The 22613-nt window shown below is 43.6% G+C and overlaps 1 protein-coding gene across 1 annotated transcript; it reads left to right on the top strand.

The window, feature by feature from the left end:
* The first annotated feature begins 3014 nt into the window (after nt 1-3014).
* Nucleotides 3015-22367, top strand: tmc2a (transmembrane channel-like 2a). The gene is made up of 17 exons (XM_055153829.1): nt 3015-3337; nt 3693-3783; nt 4904-4985; nt 5713-5819; nt 5895-5993; nt 6609-6751; nt 7035-7182; nt 9532-9720; nt 10298-10477; nt 10932-11090; nt 11789-11917; nt 13322-13389; nt 20110-20349; nt 20787-20912; nt 21220-21298; nt 21667-21787; nt 22054-22367. The coding sequence occupies exons 1-17, from the start codon at nt 3144-3146 to the stop codon at nt 22212-22214; spliced, it is 2316 nt and encodes a 771-aa protein (XP_055009804.1). The 5' UTR covers nt 3015-3143; the 3' UTR covers nt 22215-22367.
* Nucleotides 22368-22613: the final 246 nt, after the last annotated feature.

Raw genomic sequence — 22613 nt, 5'->3', positions numbered from 1 at the left:
AAATAAACTGCATATAATATGTGCCCCGTAAACCTTAGTCTATCAATAACCCGACACAACCTGAACCTTCAGAACATAAAAACGAGGTCAAATGGGCTAATTAAGGACATGACGTACACTTCATACTACAAGCATAGACAATGACACTCGTCTTTCCAGATGTAGCTAACAATACTAACATTTATTTATTTTATTTTATTTTATTTTTTTTTAGTAGTTAATCCGCCACCCGCCCGAATTTAATTAAAATATAATTTTTCGTCACGTCATCCGCCCGACCCGCGGATTAACCGCGGGTACCGCGGTTGTAACCGCAATCCGCGCATCTCTAGTACTTTTAGCTCACTGCCGTGACCCTTCAAACTGCAGACTCACTGGAGCAATTATCTGCGGTAGATTTTGTAAGTAAACTAATGGCCTGTCCCAGTGTCTGCATGAATCTTTAACACAGAGTGAAACCCCACACCTCCAGCACACTTCTAGAACACCACTCACAGGGAGAGAGGGTGAGAAGGAGAGAGACTTTATTGAAATTCAAGTTTTGTTGCAGCAAACTGTTGATGTTGATGTCGCTGCAACATTCCCACTGTGCGTCTCAGTGTCCTTTGTGTGTCAGTCAAAGGTCTCAGTGTGGTTTAACAGGAGGACTGGTCAGGGAGGGTCAGCAGATCCTGTGGAAGAGACAAAAGTGTCTCCTCTGTGTCCTGCAGCATCACAGCAGCCTCCAGGGGGCGCCAGGTGAACACAACAGGAAAGGCCTCACTCTTCTTCTGCTCTGGTGTTTTAGTCGGTGATGAAATGGTCCATTGCCTCAGTGTTTCTCTGGAAGATCTTCTGCCACATTTGCTGACACTTTTGGTGTAAAAGCCTGTAGCATCTCAAATGTCCAGAACCCAAATCCAAATCAGAGGGTCATGTGAGGCTCATTCTGCTTTCTGATTGGATAATCATTTTAAAAACCAAAACATCAAATTCTAACATAAACCACTTGTCCATCATGTCCAGTGTTATGGTAATTAAGAATAAATCTGCTATTGTTATCAGTAAAAGTTCAGTTTGATTTGAACTTGTCGACTCTCTGAACACAGCTGAACACAGCTGGAATTTAAAATGAAAATCTTACAGAGAGTTAAGCTTCATGTAGTAATCTGTTATACGAGTACGTTTGGCGAGTCCCTGAGTGACAAGAGCAGCTTTTAGTATTTTGTAATAAGCCACACTTGGTTATTGAAGCATGTGATAGAGTCACCCACCTTTTTGTGCTCATTTAGAGTTGAGGGGAGAAACCAAAGTGTAGAAAGCCCAGATACAGAGGAGAACATGCAAACTCCACACAGAAACGTCCTGCTGCTGCTCTCAGAGCACAGAATGTTCCAGAACACTGGTCTGACTCCAGCAGCTGGAAACACACATGTGATGAAAGGAGGAAAGAGAAAAGAGGAGGAAAAGAACAGACCAAGGAGGCTGATGGTTCTTCTGCTGTGGTTGTAAAGATGGACTGAAAATGAATTGTCGCTGAAATGGCAGGAGGGGGGAGTTTATCTGAAACACTTACAAGAGGAGGAGGAGCTAAAGTCTTGTGGATTGTGCACTTCAGCTTTTCTTGTGTCTTCTGCAGCGTCTCATTGTCTTGTGTTTTGTCCACAGTGGGGATCGAGATGGACGGAGAACTGAGTGACAGTGATGGTGAGTAGACATGTCGTCTCAAATCTCAGGTTCTCTTAGGTCATAGCATCACAAACACAAAGCTGTGACGGTTATTAATGCACCTCAAGGACAAAATAGACCCAGAGCACAAACATGATGTAATATGTGCAACACTAATTGGCTAATGTCTGGCACAGAAATGTCTGCATATGAGACTAATGAGTTTGTTTCTTGTCACAGCAAAGCAAAAAACAAATAATGAATTTTAATCATATGATGGTATGGTTCAGGTGTCCATCAGGACGTCAGCTCTCAGCTGAGCAGAGCTCGGGGCAGGACTATAAACCAACTTTAAGAATCTGAACTGAAGTCCACTTGGGCTTTTCACTGAGTCACCAAAACTCACACTTAGAAATCTCAGGCATCGATCTTCTTCACACTTATTCAGAAGTGAAAAATTCATATGTTTGGAATGATCTTGAGATTTGAACCTGTTATAATGTGCATGTTGCACCTGCAGACATCGTCCATTTCATCTGTTTAAGTTCCAGTTTGTGAGGCCGTCTCTGAACATAGTTCTGAGCTCTCAGACTGAAGCATGGCTCTGCTTCCATCACAGTCTCAATGGCCATGCTGCTAATGCTTCTTTTTATTATTTGAATCCTCTTCTTTTTTGCCAGTAGGGGGCACCGATACAATAATCCATGACAGGAGAGGAGGGAAAAAAGCCCAGGTGGAGCATTTTTTCACTGCTCCACTACAGATTCTAATGGGTCCTTCAAAGTGCGTCAGCATGTAGGTGATGTACTTCATAGGTGTGATGGAAGCGTCCTCTCGAGGCTGCACTACACGACTGTTCACACACTCTTAAAGCTCTACTTTGGCACTTTTCTGGTGGAGGGCACACCACCTGCATGTCTCCATGGAGATGTGATTGCTTTGTTTCACAGTATGGTATTACTCTTATCCATCTATCAATAGTGGGGAAATTCCCTGAAGCGTGTCTGTTGCTTTGCAGATGGCGGGGGTCCTCGGAGGGGAAACAGACGTCAGGCCGGAGGGCGAGGAGCGCCAAAGGGGCGGGGACGAGCCAAAAAGCCCGCCAGCGACGAAGAGGAGGACGAAGAGGAAGAGGAGGCTCCTAGAGGGCGTCGAGGAGGCAACAGGAAAAAAGCCACCAAGAAACAAGATGAAGATGAGGACAGTGAAGAAGAGCAGAACCCCAGGAGAAAACGAGGAGCCAACGGCAACAAGAAGAAAGGACAAAAAGGACAGGAGAGCGAGGACAGTGAAGAGGACACCAAGAGAGGAAGGAGGGGAGGAAAGAAGGGAGCCAAAGAGGAGGAACCTAAAGGGAAGAAGGGAGACGCCAAAGGAAAAGACAAGGACAAAGGGAAGGACAAAGGGAAGGACAAAGGCAAGGACAAAGGCAAGGATGAAGACAAGAAGAAGAAAAAGAAGAAAGGAGACAGGTAACACTGTAAAGACCACGTCATATGACCACATGGAAACTTGTGTCACCTTTTCTCTGCTGCAGCTCCTCAGACTCCAACTCCAACTCAGAAGAAGAGGACTCCATGTCTGAGGGAGAGATGGCCCGGCTCATGGAGGAGGTGGAGGAGAAGAAGAAGCTCATCGCCAACATCCGAAACAAACCGTGGAGGATGCACCGCAGGCTCACACACCTCAAGTAAGAGCCAATCAGAGAGCATCTCACCTCCAGTAAGAGCCAATCAGAGAGCATCTCACCTCCAGTAAGAGCCAATCAGAGAGCATCTCACCTCCAGTAAGAGCCAATCAGAGAGCATCTCACCTCCAGTAAGAGCCAATTAGAAAGACACAGTCATCCCATATACCCGCCCCTGTCACAGAGACATGCCCACATCTGCCCATATCTGCCCACACCTGCCCACACCTGCCCACACCTGCCCACACCTGCCCATCACACCCACACCTGCCCATCACACCCACACCTGCCCATCACACCCACACCTGCCCATCACACCCACACCTGCCCATCAGCTCTGAGTATTTTGTCTCCACAGGGAGGCTCAGGCGTTCGTGGACAAGTTTGAAGGAGCTCTGGGAAAAGGCAAAGGCCGGAAGTGGTACGCCTACAAAGTCATGATGACCAAGGTCTGCACAATCCAAGACTTTTTACTTTCATAGACAGGACACAAGTACACAAGTACACAAGTACACAAGTATACAAGTACACAAGTACACAAGGACACAAGTACACAAGTACACAAGTATACAAGTACACAAGGACACAAGTACACAAGTATACAAGTACACAAGGACACAAGTATACAAGTATACAAGTACACAAGTACACAAGGACACAAGTACACAAGTACACAAGTACACAAGTATACAAGTACACAAGGACACAAGTACACAAGTATACAAGTACACAAGGACACAAGTATACAAGTATACAAGTACACAAGTACACAAGTATACAAGTACACAAGTACACAAGTATACAAGTACACAAGGACACAAGTATACAAGTACACAAGGTACACAAGTACACAAGTACACAAGTATACAAGTACGCAAGTACGCAAGTACGCAAGTACGCAAGTACACAAGTACACAAGTATACAAGTATGCAATTACGCAAGTACGCAAGTACGCAAGTACGCAAGTACACAAGTACACAAGTATACAAGTACACAAGTACACAAGTATACAAGTACACAAGTACACAAGTATACAAGTATGCAAGTACACAAGTACACAAGTACACAAGTATACAAGTACACAAGTATACAAGTACACAAGTACACAAGTATACAAGTACACAAGTTCACAAGTACACACATATACCAATACACAAGTATGGAAGTTCACAAGTACAACTTTGGACCAGTGCTTTTGGTCTTCAAATCTGTATTTGTGCTGAGGAAACATGATCAGTGTTAACATCAATACTGATTTAAGAGGCTTTTTAAACAAACTCTCTCTTTTGTGTTTGTGAGCTGGTAGATTTTAAATGTCTATATAGATATACGGGAAATATTGGTTATTGATAACGACAGCCAAATATCAAATATTGTATTGACCGAGGAAAAAGTCCACGTCAGACCATCTCTAAAGAATAAATGTGAAAAGCCTCAGCCTCCCCTCAGGCTGTGAGAGGCCCCTCCCCCCTGCTCCTCAGGGCTTCTGAAGAATCTTAGGACAGGTCCAGGATGTGAGAAGGTCCTCCTGCTCCTCAGGCCTTCTGAACATGTGCTTTTCTGTACAGAAATGGATCAAGTTCCAGCGAGACTTTGAGAACTTCCGGACGTCCTGTATTCCCTGGGAGAGCCGCATCAAGGAGGTGGAAAGTCAGTAAGCTCCAGCTTATACTCAACCTATGCCCCAACTTGGACTCAACATTTTTAGTTACAGAATACTGAGCGCCTGCATGTGTTTTTCTTTATTTCTTTATTTTCAAAGCACTGTGTTGTGAATACTCTCACAGTGAGCTGTATTATATTATAGTGCAACTCCATTTAAAAGTCATCATCACTAATTCAAGAAGAAAAAAAATCAGACATGGATCCATCACAGTTTGAAGTTTGCAGTTTGAAACCTAAATTGAGTGATAAAAATACTACAATATATTCTTCTGATTTTAGAAAAGTAGCAGTATTCTGAATGATACCACATGAAATGAGTATACTGAATGTCATTCTGTACATGTATTTAGTTACTTCTCAACACTGTCTACAGATACTCTACTTGATCAATAACTTGATATAGTCTTTTCCCTGATCAAACACGTGATGACTGACTGTTCCTTTTCTTTCTTTTATCTTATTGGGTGAAACGACCCTGTGTGTGAACGAGCCTCTGTGTGAAACGCGCCTGTGTGTGTGAAACGAGCCTCTGTGTGAAACGAAACTGTGTGTGAAACGAGCCTGTGTGTGAAACGAGCCTGTGTGTGAAACGAACCTGTGTGTGAACGAGCCTGTGTGTGAACGAGCCTGTGTGTGAAACGAGCCTGTGTGTGAAAGCACATGTGGATTAAACGTGTGATCAAGTGTCTTGTGTTCTCTGTCTCGTGCTCAGGTCACTTTGGTTCGTCCGTGGCGTCCTACTTCATCTTCCTGCGCTGGATGTACGGCATGAACCTGGTGCTGTTCGGGTTCACCTTTGGCCTGGTGGTCATCCCAGAGGTCAGAGGTCACACATACACCAGCACATACACGCCTCGCTGTGGAGCAGTCTCACATGTTTTCTCTGACCTGTAGGTTCTGATGGGTCTGCCGTACGGATCTATCCCCAGGAAAACTGTTCCCCGCGACGAGCAGGACACGGCTCAGGACTACTCCGTGCTCATGGACTTCAATGTGAGACACACTTACTCACAGTCATTATAAAATGGAGCTTGGCATTAAGCATCTCAATGGCTCATCAAATTGTTGTAAACCTGCCACATTTACACTTTTTCTCACCAGTGTGATCAAAACCCTCCTCGTGCATCTTATTACTGGTAAAATAAATCATTACATTCTTTTCTTTTAAAGTATGAAGATTTTGACTCTAGATAAGAGATGAGCAAAGTAAATGTTGCTTTAACTTAAAGGTTGATATGTTCTTACAAAAATACTGTTTTTGTGTCAAAATAAGCTCCACCGTTTTGTTTGCCAGATCCAGCTGGAAATAAACCTAAAAGGACTTATGCCTCTTTCTGATCTGAATGGTCAGTCCCTAAACCCCAGCACCTGCACCAGTCATGAGTCAGTGCTAGTGAGGCTTCTGCACCTCAGTGAGTGAATTCAGGTGGTTCTGAGCTTTCACATGAGGCCTGTCCATATACTGAGAATGAGAAAACCCTGTATGTCTTCTCTATCTGCAGGTTCAGGCTCTGGTTGTGATTGTAGTACCTTTTTACACCAGTAGGAACACATGCTGCATAATTATCCTCCCATTGAAGATAACAGTGTGTTTGTCCTTTGTTCCAGGGCTACTGTAAGTACTCTGTGCTCTTTTACGGATACTACAACAGCCAGAGGACCATAGGACTGCTCAAGTTCAGGCTGCCTCTGTCCTACCTCTTGGTGGGTATCGGTACCTTCGGATACAGCCTCATGGTGGTCATACGAACGTGAGTCCACTCTCCCATCCACACTCACAGAAGAGTCTTAGATACAGAAACACGAGTCCACTCTCACACTCACAGAAGATTAGACCAAGATGCAGGATGAAATATATTTATCATTGTGAAAAGATGAGATGGAGAAAATAATGAAATACTGACCCTACACAATTTGTGTAATTTGGGGAAAATACTATTCATTGGTATGTCTGTTTACCTGTTGACATCCTTTTTTTTGCTTGATTCCTTTGAACATAAAGCTGAGTTAAAGATGGGCTTGTGGTCTGTTTAGGATGGCTAAGAACGCAGACGTGGGCGGGGGCGATGGGGAGGAGGGAGAGTTCACGTTTGCCTGGAAGATGTTCACCAGCTGGGATTATCTGATCGGGAACGCAGAGACCGCCGACAACAAGTACGCCTCCATCACCACCAGCTTCAAGGTGAGCTGGCCTGTGGCTGTGGGACCCTGAAGACCACTTTTCACTCATTTCAGAGACCAGAGCAGAGCTTTGACGTCACTGTAAACATCTAGTATTCTGACACTACCACTGTTGTAGATGGTTATGTAATAGATAACTACACTGTAAATGGTTAGACTGTAGATACTGTAGGTGCTGTTGATACTGTAGATGCTGTAGATCCTGTAGATGTTGTAGATGTTGTAGATGTTGTAGATGCTGTAGATCCTGTAGATGTTGTAGATGTTGTAGATGTTGTAGATGTTGTAGATGTTGTAGATGCTGTAGATCCTGTAGATGTTGTAGATGTTGTAGATCCTGTAGATGTTGTAGATGTTGTAGATGCTGTAGATGTGTTGTAGATGTTGTAGATGCTGTAGATGCTGTAGATGTTGTAGATGCTGTAGATGCTGTAGATGTAGATGCTGTAGATGTTGTAGATGCTGTAGATGTTGTAGATGTTGTAGATGTTGTAGATGTTGTAGATGCTGTAGATGTTGTAGATGTTGTAGATGTTGTAGATGCTGTAGATGTTGTTGTAGATGTTGTAGATGTTGTAGATGCTGTAGATGTTGTAGATGTAGATGTGTAGATGCTGTAGATGCTGTTGTAGATGTTGTAGATGTTGTAGATGTTGTAGATGTTGTAGATGTTGTAGATGCTTGTAGAGTTGTAGATGTTGTAGATGTTGTAGATGTTGTAGATGCTGTAGATGTTGTAGATGTTGTAGATGTTGTAGATGTTGTAGATGCTGTAGATGCTTGTAGATGTTGTAGATGTTGTAGATGTTGTAGATGTTGTAGATGCTGTAGATGTTGTAGATGTTGTAGATGCTGTAGATGCTGTAGATGTTGTAGATCCTGTAGATGTTGTAGATGTTGTAGATGTTGTAGATGTTGTAGATCCTGTAGATCCTGTAGATGTTGTAGATGTTGTAGATCCTGTAGATGTTGTAGATGCTGTAGATGCTGTAGATGTTGTAGATGTTGTAGATGTTGTAGATGCTGTAGATGCTGTAGATGTTGTAGATCCTGTAGATGTTGTAGATGTTGTAGATGTTGTAGATGTTGTAGATCCTGTAGATCCTGTAGATGTTGTAGATGTTGTAGATCCTGTAGATGTTGTAGATGTTGTAGATCCTGTAGATGTTGTAGATGTTGTAGATCCTGTAGATGTTGTAGATGTTGTAGATGTTGTAGATGTTGTAGATCCTGTAGATAGATGCTGTAGATGCTGTAGATGTTGTAGATGTTGTAGATGCTGTAGATGTTGTAGATGCTGTAGATGTTGTAGATGCTGTAGATGTTGTAGATGTTGTAGATGTTGTAGATGTTGTAGATGTTGTAGATGCTGTAGATGTTGTAGATGTTGTAGATCCTGTAGATCCTGTAGATGTTGTAGATGTTGTAGATCCTGTAGATGTTGTAGATGCTGTAGATGCTGTAGATGTTGTAGATGTTGTAGATGTTGTAGATGTTGTAGATCCTGTAGATGTTGTAGATGTTGTAGATGTTGTAGATGTTGTAGATCCTGTAGATGCTGTAGATGCTGTAGATGTTGTAGATGTTGTAGATGTTGTAGATGTTGTAGATGTTGTAGATGTTGTAGATGTTGTAGATCCTGTAGATGTTGTAGATGTTGTAGATGTTGTAGATGCTGTAGATGTTGTAGATGTTGTAGATGTTGTAGATGTTGTAGATGCTGTAGATGTTGTAGATGTTGTAGATGTTGTAGATGTTGTAGATCCTGTAGATGTTGTAGATGTTGTAGATGCTGTAGATGCTGTAGATGTTGTAGATGCTGTAGATGCTGTAGATGTTGTAGATGTTGTAGATGTTGTAGATGCTTGTAGATGTTGTAGATGTGCTGTAGATGCTGTAGATGCTGTAGATGTTGTAGATGTAGATGTTGTAGATGTTGTAGATGTTGTAGATGTTGTAGATGCTGTAGATGTTGTGTAGATGTTGTAGATGCTGTAGATGTTGTAGATGTTGTAGATGTTGTAGATGTTGTAGATGTTGTAGATCCTGTAGATGTTGATGTTGTAGATGTTGTAGATGTTGTAGATGTTGTAGATGTTGTAGATGCTGTAGATGTTGTAGATGTTGTAGATGTTGTAGATGTTGTAGATGTTGTAGATGTTGTAGATGTTGTAGATGTTGTAGATGTTGTAGATGTTGTAGATGCTGTAGATGTTGTAGATGTTGTAGATGCTGTAGATGTTGTAGATGTTGTAGATGCTGTAGATGCTGTAGATGTTGTAGATCGTGTAGATCGTGTAGATCGTGTAGAAGTTGTAGGTGCTTGTGCGCTGACTGTGTGTGACTTCAGGAGTCCATCGTGGATGAGCAGGAGAACCAGAAGGATGAGAACATCCACCTGCGGCGCTTCCTGCGGGTGCTTGCAAACTTCCTGATCACCTGCAGTCTGGGCGGCAGCGGCTACCTCATCTACTTTGTGGTCAAACGCTCGCAAGAGTTCGCCAACAGGGACGATCTCAGCTGGTACGAGAAGAATGAGGTATGTACTACTACTACTACTACTACTACTACTACTACTACTACTACTACTACTACTACTACTATTACTACTACTACTACTACAACTATTACAGCCACTACTACCTGGTTAAGCTTTCACCAACAGAGACAACCTCAGCTGGTATATGAAGAATGAACTTTTGAATACTCCCTCTACTACTTACTAACACATCAGTACACGCAAACTTGTAATTCTACTAGTCCTACCATTGTATCCAATTACTACAGTGCTACTAGTACTATTACTGCTACTAGTACTTATACAGTTATTACTACAGATACTATGGCCAACCTCTTACTACCACAGTAAGTGGACTAGTGCAGTATGATATTACCAGTACTAATAGTGCCTTTATTACCACTTCAAACTATTATACAATCCAATGTACAATTTAGCTACAGCTGTTGCTTGTATTTGTACCCAGCCACTTGAATAGCAAATTCTAGATAAAAAAAACAAATGTATTAAATAAATATGAGGCTAGATGATGACCAAATGTGCTGAGCTGATCATGTCTCTGACACATGACACATGTATTTTTTGGTGTGTGTTTCAGTTGGAGCTGATCATGTCTCTGCTGGGCCTGGTGTGTCCTCCTCTGTTTGAGACCATTGCAGAGCTGGAGGACTACCACCCCAGGATTGCCCTCAAGTGGCAGCTCGGGCGCATCTTCGCTCTGTTCCTGGGAAACCTCTACACCTTCCTGTTCGCTCTGTTCGATGAGGTCAACACCAAGGTACAGACCAGACCAGAGTCTTCAGTGAGGACTGTTATATGTGTACAGAGATATACTCTTTCTAAAACAAATGATAATCTCTCATCTTCAGATTCTACACCTGGAAACATACACTTACACACATATACTTACACACTGAAAGTTGTATTTGGAGTGATTTGTACATATTTGAATCTTTAATCACTTATATTTAAAACTCCGCTTTTGCTGACTCACCTCCACCACCAGCAGACGCCTACTGCTCTGTACTTAGTTCTACAATTGTATTTTCTTAAACATCACATACTCATTTTGGTACAAATGAAAAAGAAGAAGGCTGTTTTAACACTGTGATGATCATATTGAGTCGTTTGTAGGTGTGTGGACTTTAAAAACACAGAGGAGCTCTTCTGCTGTCTTTCTCCTAATCTCCTGCATGTCCCTTGTATCCTTGTCTCTCTCTCCCTGTGCTCAGCTGGAGGAGGAGCAGTCCATAAAGAACCAGTCCATCTGGGCCATGAAGGAGTACTACGCCAACTTCTCCCGCCTGATGAACGACTCTGAGGCCACGCCCCCTCCCATGGACCCCGCTGATGTCATCAGGGGCCCGTGCTGGGAGACTGCGGTCGGCATTGTGAGCAAACTCTTCTGTCATGGATCATTTCACGTTTAGTGTCTGTGTTTAGATGCACAGCGGAGATCTGCTCATGATCTGATTCATGGAGTTCTCTCATTATTCTTATGTCACAGAAACATTACATCTGATTTTTCACACCTGGAAAATGATGCTCAGAAAGACAAAGCAGAGCGGCGAAGACTAAAATGAAAGAGGAAATGTTAAAGATTGAGAGAGTTACTGTGAAATGTACTTTATCTTCCAAATACAAGAGTTTCTGAAACATCCACTGATCAGCAGCTGAGTCATGACCTCACCAGGTGTTTCTCACGTTCATATTTCTCTCGTGCTGTAAACACACACCATTCACATTCACTGATTGTGTTCTCTGATGATTCGAGTTTTGTGCAAGACCAAGTAGATCATGTACCCACTGTGTCAGCCAGGATCACTACATGTACATCACTACATGGTACAAGGATTCATCTATGACAATGTGAGTCCTGGTGAGTCCTGGTGAGTCCTGGTGAGTCCTGGTCTGGTCTCTCTGAGCTCTCACACCAGGCTCCAGTGCTTGTGGGTGGAGGTGGTCAGGAGTATATGGTATAAGGATGAGTCTTTTACATTGTGAGTCCTGGTGAGTCCTGGTGAGTCCTGGTGAGTCCTGGTGAGTCCTGGTCTGGTCTCACACAGGACTCCACCTGCTTCTGTTTCAGGAGTTTGTGAAGCTGACCGTCTCGGACATCCAGGTGACCTACCTGACCATCCTGATCGGAGACTTCGCTCGTGCCGTCATCGTGCGCTTCCTCAACTACTGCTGGTGCTGGGACCTGGAGGCCGGCTTTGTACGTGCACACTCACACTCACGTGCACTCTGCTCGTATCAGTCAGTTCAGTGCAACCTCCGAGAAGTTGTCCCCCTTCAAACGCAAATCTGCACGAAAAGCTGTTTTGTGCTACAAAACGTTTTGTTTGTGCTGCTTTAGTTTGGGAGATATTAATAATTCCTTTAAAGGTCAAATTAGGGTCAGCAGCCCCCAAGAAGCTTCATAATGCTCTAAATGATCTTAAGCTGTGGAAAAGTCTGTATTATTTTATAAAACATGAATCCAAAGCAAGTTACTAAAGACTGATCCAGACTTTTCCACAGAAATTACATCATATAATTTTTGCAGAAGTAATAAACTAATGAAATATAAACATTTCATATAAATTTCTGCCTGTTTTGAGGCTATTTAACTTTTTGAGGGGCTGGATGAAGTCATCGGCTCAAAATAAAATTGCTAATATCTTAAGAACGATTATTGCACAAACAAATCTTTTTGCAGCAAAAACTACAAACAAAACACAAACAAGTGACACCATTTTGGGCTGTTTAGAGCATTTTGAAGCTTCCTGGGAGGTGTCTGACCCCAGTTTGATCTATAAAAGAGTTGTTAATATCTCCAACACTAAAGCAGCACAAACCTTTCTGCAGCACAAACGAAGCACAAACCATTGACATAGTTTTTGTGTACGTTTGTGTTTGATGGGGGCCAACTTCACGCAGGTTTCAGACCTGATGAAACTTACTGACTACATTATTCAAGCTTTTCTGAACTACCTGTGGACATCTTAGCCTTTTTTAAGTAACGCAGGTAAATAGGAACAAAAAGGCTCTGGTGGAACACTGAAGGATGGGGACAGTTGAAATTAGGCTTAAAAAGCGGCTATGATGCAGAATCATCTGTTTTGAGCTTTCATGTTATAAAGTTGTTTACTCACCAAAAACATCCATGTATGTTTGAGTAATTTAGCGATCTCTCTCAGGTCCTAGTTGAACCCCTCCTTTATGTTTAGCCGTATGATCCTATCCAAGACTCAGGCCTCAAGCCTACATCACCTCTGTTCTCACACGGCAACCATATAAGTACAATAAAAAAGAATACAACAATATCACTTCACAAGCTTGATGTGATGTGCAGTAGTCTCATTGCATCTGACTGTGTTATGATAGCGCTCTGAAGGGGGAGTGAATTAGTGGGAAGAGCAAAGAGAGGTGGACTCAAAACTGAAATCTCGCATGTTGAAATTGTTCAAAGTGAACGTGATGATCTAAATGTGTTTAGGGAAGCAGAAATAAGGCAGGGAGAGTGGGCGGGTTTACGATATGAAAGTCCTGAGAAGTGATTGGTTGAGAGGCAAAGGTCGCAGGTTGTGATTGGCTGAGTACAGGGGAGGAGTCACTACAGTGTTGTATTCTGTTTCAGCCATCGTATGGAGAGTTTGACATCAGCGGAAATGTGCTGGGGCTCGTCTTCAACCAGGGCATGATCTGGTGAGCCCCGCCTTCTCTGTGTTTGCCCCTCCCTCCTCCTCACCTGTCAGTCCCCTCCCTCACCTGTCTGCTCCTCCACCTCACCTGTCCCCTCCCTTACATACTTCCCTCTTCCTCACCTGTCCCTTCCATCACCTCTTTGCCCCTCACTCCTCACCTGTCTCCTCCCTTACGTGTCTTCCTCTCACACCTCACCTGTCCCCTCCCTCCTCACCTGTCTGCCCTGTCCCCTCCTTCCCCTGTCCCCTCCCTGTCTCCATCTTCTGTCCTGGCTCATGTGTCCGTGTCCGGTTGCTCGGCTGTGGCTGCGGTGTTCTATGTTCACGTGCCGTTACCTGCCAGCGCCTGTCCCCCTGTCACCTGATGCGCCTGTGTGAAAGCCGCTCACGTTTTGGAGCCCGTTGGAGTGTGACCACTAATCGGCCCATTACACACTGGTCTCACACAGAGCTGGAGCTGCTTCAGAACAAGGGGAGAGAAACATGAAACTTGTCCTCAGCTGATGATCTGCTGCTGTTTCATGAGCGCAGGCTTTTGGAAATCCTTGTGTGCTTTTAGATCACACTTTAATACACAAGTGTATCAAGGAAACTGCTGAAACCTGAATCTGATCGTTTTAAACAACAATCCACATCCTCTGAGCTTTGGCCAGGGGAGTAGAGGATGCACTGATGTGAGTTTGTAGAGAGAAAGGAGCAGACACAGAAATGACAAAATCACACCTGGGGCCAGTTTTGTAAATGACCCAAATAAAGATAAAATACAAATCTTACTTTCTTTAGATTCAGGAGATTCTGTATTGTTTTAAATGCACTTTTTGCCGACTATTCCTCAGGACCAGTACCAGTTCACTACAAACCCATAAACCATGTAAACACAGATGCACGTGTGTGTGTACATGTGTGTGTGTGTGTACATGTGTGTGTCTATTAGGGATGCAACGATATTTGATATAATATGGAATCCTTCGATACTGGTGTCACGATTCGTTAAACGTGTTTTTGTCGATACGCGTGTCGATATGCACGTGTCCCTCCGTACACGCTGTGTCATCATTTATTTTTGGTCTGAAAACAGCTCCACAGGGACTTACAGCTAAAATATTCTAACATCTTTATCATTCAGTCACTTTTTATTTTACATTGATAGACCCAAGAATGGCAAAGATATTCACTTTTAAATAATTTAGAAACGCTTTTTACTTCACGTCAGCTTTAATCAAATGTGCTCGTATATGCACACACAACGTGACTCGATATACACGATCTTTTTCTCAGACTCTGTCTCATAAGTTTTACTCAGAAAAGTCTGTGAAACATTTTTATGCAATATACGTAACATAGTTTTAGTGTCCAGAAAGAGAATGGGAGAGCGCAGTGTGTCACTGCAGCAGGACAATGTGGGAGGAGCTACGTACGTCTCTGTGGAGGGGCAGTGTGGGAGGAGCTACGTACTGTCTCTGCTGGAGGAGGCAGTGTGGGAGGAGCTACGTACTGTCTCTGCTGGAGGAGGACAGAGCAGCGCTGACACAGGCCTGAGCATTGCACACAGTGAGACTCAGGAGGAAAATAAATCATGAAATTATCATTGAAAAAAGAAAAAGTCTGATAGTAACTCCCCTAGCAGTTTATGTTAGGAGTACACTAATTATCAAATATAAAAACTGCCCGAGAAACTCTGTTCTTATTTTCACTGAATAAAAATTTTGCTGTAAATCGTTGAATGAAATGAAACTAAAACACTTGACATATAAACTCCAGCAGTACAGTAGTTGTACTGTAGTGTATTGTGTTTAATGTTTCATTCATATATAGTGTTACTATTATATTATACTCTTAAAAAAAATTTACAACATGTACAAACATACAACATGTCAAAAGAAACAGTGAATAAAATCAAAGATAATTTTGTTACATTTTGGTCAAATAAAAAATAATGTAACAACAAACTGCAGTTATGTATTTAAATTTAATGATTTTGCTGCAACTTAAATTGTTGTTACTAGTTGACTCTNAATTTAGCGATCTCTCTCAGGTCCTAGTTGAACCCCTCCTTTATGTTTAGCCGTATGATCCTATCCAAGACTCAGACCTCAAGCCTACATCACCTCTGTTCTCACACGGCAACCATATAAGTACAATAAAAAAGAATACAACAATATCACTTCACAAGCTTGATGTGATGTGCAGTAGTCTCATTGCATCTGACTGTGTTATGATAGCGCTCTGAAGGGGGAGTGAATTAGTGGGAAGAGCAAAGAGAGGTGGACTCAAAACTGAAATCTCGCATGTTGAAATTGTTCAAAGTGAACGTGATGATCTAAATGTGTTTAGGGAAGCAGAAATAAGGCAGGGAGAGTGGGCGGGTTTACGATATGAAAGTCCTGAGAAGTGATTGGTTGAGAGGCAAAGGTCGCAGGTTGTGATTGGCTGAGTACAGGGGAGGAGTCACTACAGTGTTGTATTCTGTTTCAGCCATCGTATGGAGAGTTTGACATCAGCGGAAATGTGCTGGGGCTCGTCTTCAACCAGGGCATGATCTGGTGAGCCCCGCCTTCTCTGTGTTTGCCCCTCCCTCCTCCTCACCTGTCAGTCCCCTCCCTCACCTGTCTGCTCCTCCACCTCACCTGTCCCCTCCCTTACATACTTCCCTCTTCCTCACCTGTCCCTTCCATCACCTCTTTGCCCCTCACTCCTCACCTGTCTCCTCCCTTACGTGTCTTCCTCTCACACCTCACCTGTCCCCTCCCTCCTCACCTGTCTGCCCTGTCCCCTCCTTCCCCTGTCCCCTCCCTGTCTCCATCTTCTGTCCTGGCTCATGTGTCCGTGTCCGGTTGCTCAGCTGTGGCTGCGGTGTTCTATGTTCACGTGCCGTTACCTGCCAGCGCCTGTCCCCCTGTCACCTGATGCGCCTGTGTGAAAGCCGCTCACGTTTTGGAGTCCGTTGGAGTGTGACCACTAATCGGCCCATTACACACTGGTCTCACACAGAGCTGGAGCTGCTTCAGAACAAGGGGAGAGAAACATGAAACTTGTCCTCAGCTGATGATCTGCTGCTGTTTCATGAGCGCAGGCTTTTGGAAGTCCTTGTGTGCTTTTAGATCACACTTTAATACACAAGTGTATCAAGGAAACTGCTGAAACCTGAATCTGATCGTTTTTAAACAACAATCCACATCCTCTGAGCTTTGGCCAGGGGAGTAGAGGATGCACTGATGTGAGTTTGTAGAGAGAAAGGAGCAGACACAGAAATGACAAAATCACACCTGGGGCCAGTTTGTAAATGACCCAAATAAAGATAAAATACAAATCTTACTTTCTTTAGATTCAGGAGATTCTGTATTGTTTTAAATGCACTTTTTGCCGACTATTCCTCAGGACCAGTACCAGTTCACTACAAACCCATAAACCATGTAAACACAGACGCACGTGTGTGTGTACATGTGTGTGTGTGTGTACATGTGTGTGTCTATTAGGGATGCAACGATATTTTATATAATATGGAATCCTTCGATACTGGTGTCACGATTCGTTAAACGTGTTTTGTCGATACGCGTGTCGATATGCACGTGTCCCTCCGTACACGCTGTGTCATCATTTATTTTGGTCTGAAAACAGCTCCACAGGGACTTACAGCTAAAATATTCTAACATCTTTATCATTCAGTCACTTTTTATTTTACATTGATAGACCCAAGAATGGCAAAGATATTCACTTTTAAATAATTTAGAAACGCTTTTTACTTCACGTCAGCTTTAATCAAATGTGCTCGTATATGCACACACAACGTGACTCGATATACACGATCTTTTTCTCAGACTCTGTCTCATAAGTTTTACTCAGAAAAGTCTGTGAAACATTTTTATGCAATATACGTAACATAGTTTTAGTGTCCAGAAAGAGAATGGGAGAGCGCAGTGTGTCACTGCAGCAGGACAATGTGGGAGGAGCTACGTACTGTCTCTGCTGGAGGAGGCAGTGTGGGAGGAGCTACGTACTGTCTCTGCTGGAGGAGGACAGAGCAGCGCTGACACAGGCCTGAGGCATGTGCACACAGTGAGACTCAGGAGGAAAATAAATCATGAAATTATCATTGAAAAAGAAAAGTCTGATAGTAACTCCCCTAGCAGTTTATGTTAGGAGTACACTAATTATCAAATATAAAACTGCCCGAGAAACTCTGTTCTTATTTTCACTGAATAAAAATTTTGCTGTAAATCGTTGAATGAAATGAACTAAAACACTTGACATATAAACTCCAGCAGTACAGTAGTTGTACTGTAGTGTATTGTGTTTAATGTTTCATTCATATATAGTGTTACTATTATATTATACTCTTAAAAAAAATTACAACATGTACAAACATACAACATGTCAAAAGAACAGTGAATAAAATCAAAGATAATTTGTTACATTTTGGTCAAATAAAAAATAATGTAACAACAAACTGCAGTTATGTATTTAAATTTAATGATTTTGCTGCACTTAAATTGTTGTGTTACTAGTTGGACTCTGACAAGCAAAACTCTCTTAAATGAGCTGAAAGTATCTATAAAAAACACTTTTAGACAAGTATTAGACAAAAAGCTCACGAGGTATCACTACTGCAGAAAACTTGACAAATACACATTTCAACACAATCAAATATGCAGATTTAATTTTAGTACACAAAGTTTGTAATAATCAGGAGTTTATGAAAAGAAACTCAAATGGGTTCTTCTTCTGGATCAGGAAAACATGAAACGCAGAGCAGCTTGTGTGTGTGTGTACCGTGAGTGTGTTGTGTGTATAGTGAGTGTGTTGTGTGTATAGTGAGTGTGTTGTGTGTCCAGTGAGTGTGTTGTGTGTGTACAGTGAGTGTGTTGTGTGTCCAGTGAGTGTGTTGTGTGTCAGTGAGTGTGTGAGTGAGTGTGTTGTGTGTACAGTGAGTGTGTTGTGTGTGTACAGTGAGTGTGTTGTGTGTATAGTGAGTGTGTTGTGTGTCCAGTGAGTGTGTTGTGTGTGTACAGTGAGTGTGTTGTGTGTGTATAGTGAGTGTGTTGTGTGTCCAGTGAGTGTGTTGTGTGTCCAGTGAGTGTGTTGTGTGTGTACAGTGAGTGTGTTGTGTGTACAGTGAGTGTGTTGTGTGTTACAGTGAGTGTGTTGTGTGTGTGTGAGTGTGTTGTGTGTATAGTGAGTGTGTTGTGTGTACAGTGAGTGTGTTGTGTGTCCAGTGAGTGTGTTGTGTGTATAGTGAGTGTGTTGTGTGTCCAGTGAGTGTGTTGTGTGTCCAGTGAGTGTGTTGTGTGTCCAGTGAGTGTGTTGTGTGTCCAGTGAGTGTGTTGTGTGTACAGTTGTGTGTACAGTGAGTGTGTTGTGTGTACAGTGAGTGTGTTGTGTGTACAGTGAGTGTGTTGTGTGTACAGTGAGTGTGTTGTGTGTGTACAGTGAGTGTGTTGTGTGTGTACAGTGAGTGTGTTGTGTGTCCAGTGAGTGTGTTGTGTGTCCAGTGAGTGTGTTGTTTGTTGTTGTTGTTGTTGTTGTACTTTTCCCTGTCCTGAGGATGATTTCTTCTGCTCATTAATTTGTGCTCCTATTTACAAAAAAGGAAAGAAGAAAGAAATAAGGAGCCTTCTTCACTCCTGGTCTCCACTTCATCACTTCATATGCCATAAGACATGTAAACCTAACTGTATGTTTCTGTGTGTGTTTGTGTGTGTCTGTGTGTGTGTCTGTGTGTGTGTTTGTATATGTGTGTGTGTCTGTGTCTGTGTCTCTGCATGTTTCTGTGTGTGTCTGTGTGTGTGTGTCTCTGCATGTTTCTGTGTGTGTTTGCGTGTGTGTGTGTATGTGTCTCTGTGTGTTTGTGTCTGTGTGTGTGTGTGTGTATGTGTCTCTGTGTGTGTTTGTGTCTCTGTGTGTGTGTGTGTCTCTGTGTGTGTGTGTGTGTCTCTGTGTGTGTGTGTCTCTGTGTGTGTGTGTGTGTGTGTCGTGTGTGTGTGTGTGTGTCTCTGTGTGTGTGTGTGTGTATGTGTCTCTGTGTGTGTGTGTGTCTCTCTCTCTGTGTGTGTGTGTGTGTGTGTGTGTGTGTGTGTGTGTCTCTGTGTGTGTGTGTGTCTCTCTCTGTGTGTGTGTGTGTGTGTGTGTGTCTGTGTGTGTGTGTGTGTGTGTGTGTGTCTCTGTGTGTGTGTGTCTCTCTGTCTGTGTGTGTGTGTGTGTGTGTGTGTGTGTGTGTGTCTCTGTGTGTGTGTGTGTGTGTGTATGTGTCTCTGTGTGTGTGTGTGTGTGTGTCTCTCTGTCTGTGTGTGTGTGTCTCTCTGTCTGTGTGTGTGTGTGTGTGTCTGTGTGTGTGTGTGTGTGTGTGTGTGTGTGTATGTGTCTCTCTGTCTGTGTGTGTCTCTGTGTGTGTGTGTGTGTGTGTGTGTCTCTCTCTGTGTGTGTGTCTGTGTGTGTGTGTGTGTGTGTGTGTGTGTGTGTCTCTGTGTGTGTGTGTGTGTCTCTCTGTGTGTGTGTGTGTGTGTGTGTGTGTGTGTGTGTGTCTGTGTGTGTGTGTGTGTGTGTGTGTGTGTGTGTGTGTCTCTCTGTGTGTGTGTGTGTGTCTCTGTGTGTGTGTGTGTGTGTGTGTCTCTGTGTGTGTGTGTGTGTCTCTCTGTGTGTGTGTGTGTGTGTGTGTGTGTGTCTCTCTCTGTGTGTGTGTGTGTGTGTGTGTGTGTGTGTCTCTCTGTGTGTGTGTGTGTTGCAGGATGGGAGCCTTCTTCGCCCCTGGGCTCGTGGGCATAAACGTGCTGCGTCTGCTCACCTCCATGTACTACCAGTGCTGGGCCGTCATGGCCACCAACGTCCCCCACGAGAGGGTCTTCAAGGCCTCCAAGTCCAACAACTTCTACATGGGTCTGCTGCTGCTCATCCTGTTCCTCAGCCTGCTGCCTGTGGTCTACACCATCATGACCATGCCCCCCTCCTTCGACTGCGGACCCTTCAGGTCAGACCTCAGCTTTGAATGGAGAGTCAGGTGGACCAGATCCATAGTTTCTTCTGCGTTTGACTCGTCCTCCAGTGGGTTAGGACTCTCCGGAGCAGTGGGAGTGCAGGAACCTGTCTGCAGATTTGAGCCTGGATCTTTATCAGGAGAACCTGGCCTGGGACTGTCTGTGTGAGAATGTGTGTCTGTAATGGCTCAGGTGAAATGTTTTCCAGTAAACCTGAAGATGGTCAGTCTGTGCTTTGAATATCGCTCTTCTGTCCCTGTGTGAATGTGGACTGCAAATGCTAGAGGTCAGAAAGAAAGTTTGTGCAGCCAGATCTTTAACGTCCAGGGCGTCTGGGACAGTAGAACTGTATTTATGAAGAAAGTATTTATTTTTAGTGTTGTTTATATTTGGGTGTAAAATGTCTGATGATGATTGTTCTTGTGCGCAGCGGCAAAGAGAAGATGTTTGATGTGATCATGGAGACCATCGACCTGGACCTGCCCGCCTTCATGGGGACTCTGTTCAGTTACGCAGCCAACCCGGGTCTGATCATCCCCGCAGTGCTGCTCATGGTGTGAGTGTGACCCTGCTCGCGGTGTGACCCTGCTCGCGGTGTGACCCTGCTCAGCGTGTGAGTGTGACCCTGCTCATGGTGTGACTCTGCTGTGGAACATGTAACTGTTCATTTCAAAAGGCGTCACTTCCCTCTGTGTCCAGCAGAGGGAGTCAAATATCCAGGCGTTTCCAGTCAAAGTGCTGCTCATCCTCTTTTCCACATGTTCATTATTTTGAGTATTTTAAAAACCTGTAAAAGTCTTTAAACAAGACAAGTAAAAGTGTTCAAATCAAAAACTAAACCCATATTTGTGCTCCTGTCCCAGGCTGGCCATCTACTACCTGAACTCAGTGTCTGAGGCCTACAAGAACTCCAACATGGAGCTTAAGAAGAAGATGCAGATGGTGAGAAGATTCTAAACTCAGGCTTGTTTCATGGATCACATCACTCACGTGAAACCTTTTGATCCAAACCTAAACGTGCTTTCTGTTTCATCAGGGCTGCACAGACCAATAACTGAATCATTTCATGATCTCAAAGATGCAAAAGAAATCATTAGATGAGCTGAACATGTGAAAAAAGGAGCTGCTCATTCGTTGCAGCTCTACTTTAGAACTTTGAGCATTGTTTAGGTTGAGCTCCACTGTCACAGACTGAGCCTGTCCTTCTCTTGTTGCTCATGGGACAGACCTTCCAGGCTGTGTTGGCTTTAGTCTAGACGAGTCCCGTCCTGAGAATCATGTGTCCTCACGAGTCTCGTCCTCGTCCTCAGGCTCGAGATGAGGAGAAGAACCGGAGGAACAACACCAACAGCACCAACCAGGTGATGAAGGACCTGGAAGACCTGCTGCCCAACCGCTCCCTGGCCCCCCCACAGCCGCCGCCTGAGCCTGGTACATCTAACACTTTTTCCCTTTACTGTTTCTCTTGACTTCTCCTCATCTGTGTGTAAATATAGTTCAGGTGACTGCCAGGACTTTCTGAGAAAACATTGAACGTTTAGACAAATCACCAGCCTCACAGCAGAACTGTCTGAATCGTCTTCTACTCTCCAGAACCTGCTGCATCTGTAGTGTCACTGGACCCATCCAGAAAATGTTTACAAGCAACTGTCACTCTTTCTCTTTCTCTCTCTGTTTCTCTCTGTCTCTGTGTCTAGAGCCTGACCCAGAGCCCAGACCCACCAAGACCAAATCGGGCTCAGGGGCCAAAGGAGTGAACGTGCAGAAAGATGTGGCCCTGGCCTCCCCCAACCCCAACAGAGGGGCCCCTGTGAACAGAGCCCCGGGGCCCCGAGGCAGAGGGCCCCCACCCAGATGACCTCCAGCAGCGACAGTGACAGTGTGTGTGTGTTATACAAGTGTGTGTGAATCTATGAACGACTGACTATGAGACCAGGGAACGTTTAGAGTGTCCATCCCACACACACGACTTTCCCAAACATGCACTTATAATAATACAAGCTCCTTTCACTGTGTCCTTCTATAAGTGTTTTTCATCAGAGTTTTCAATAAAATCAAGTTTCCTATTTAAACTTTGTACTGTATTTCCTGTTAACATTCAACAAAAGCAACAGATTTTAATAGAATGAATATAATGTATAAATGAAAATAATGTATAAACCCTACAAGGCTCATTTTAATCATCAGGGGCAGAATAATAATCCCTACAATACAAAAACAAACAGACCTGAATCATCATGTTTGTTTCTGTGGATAA

This window comes from Boleophthalmus pectinirostris, unplaced genomic scaffold (genome assembly GCF_026225935.1).
Source record: "Boleophthalmus pectinirostris isolate CB_2022bp ecotype Guang Dong unplaced genomic scaffold, ASM2622593v1 HiC_scaffold_18, whole genome shotgun sequence".
NCBI classification, from domain to species: domain Eukaryota; kingdom Metazoa; phylum Chordata; class Actinopteri; order Gobiiformes; family Gobiidae; genus Boleophthalmus; species Boleophthalmus pectinirostris.
The sequence above is the reverse complement of the archived record's forward strand: the minus strand, read 5'-3'. Positions and strand labels throughout refer to the sequence as shown.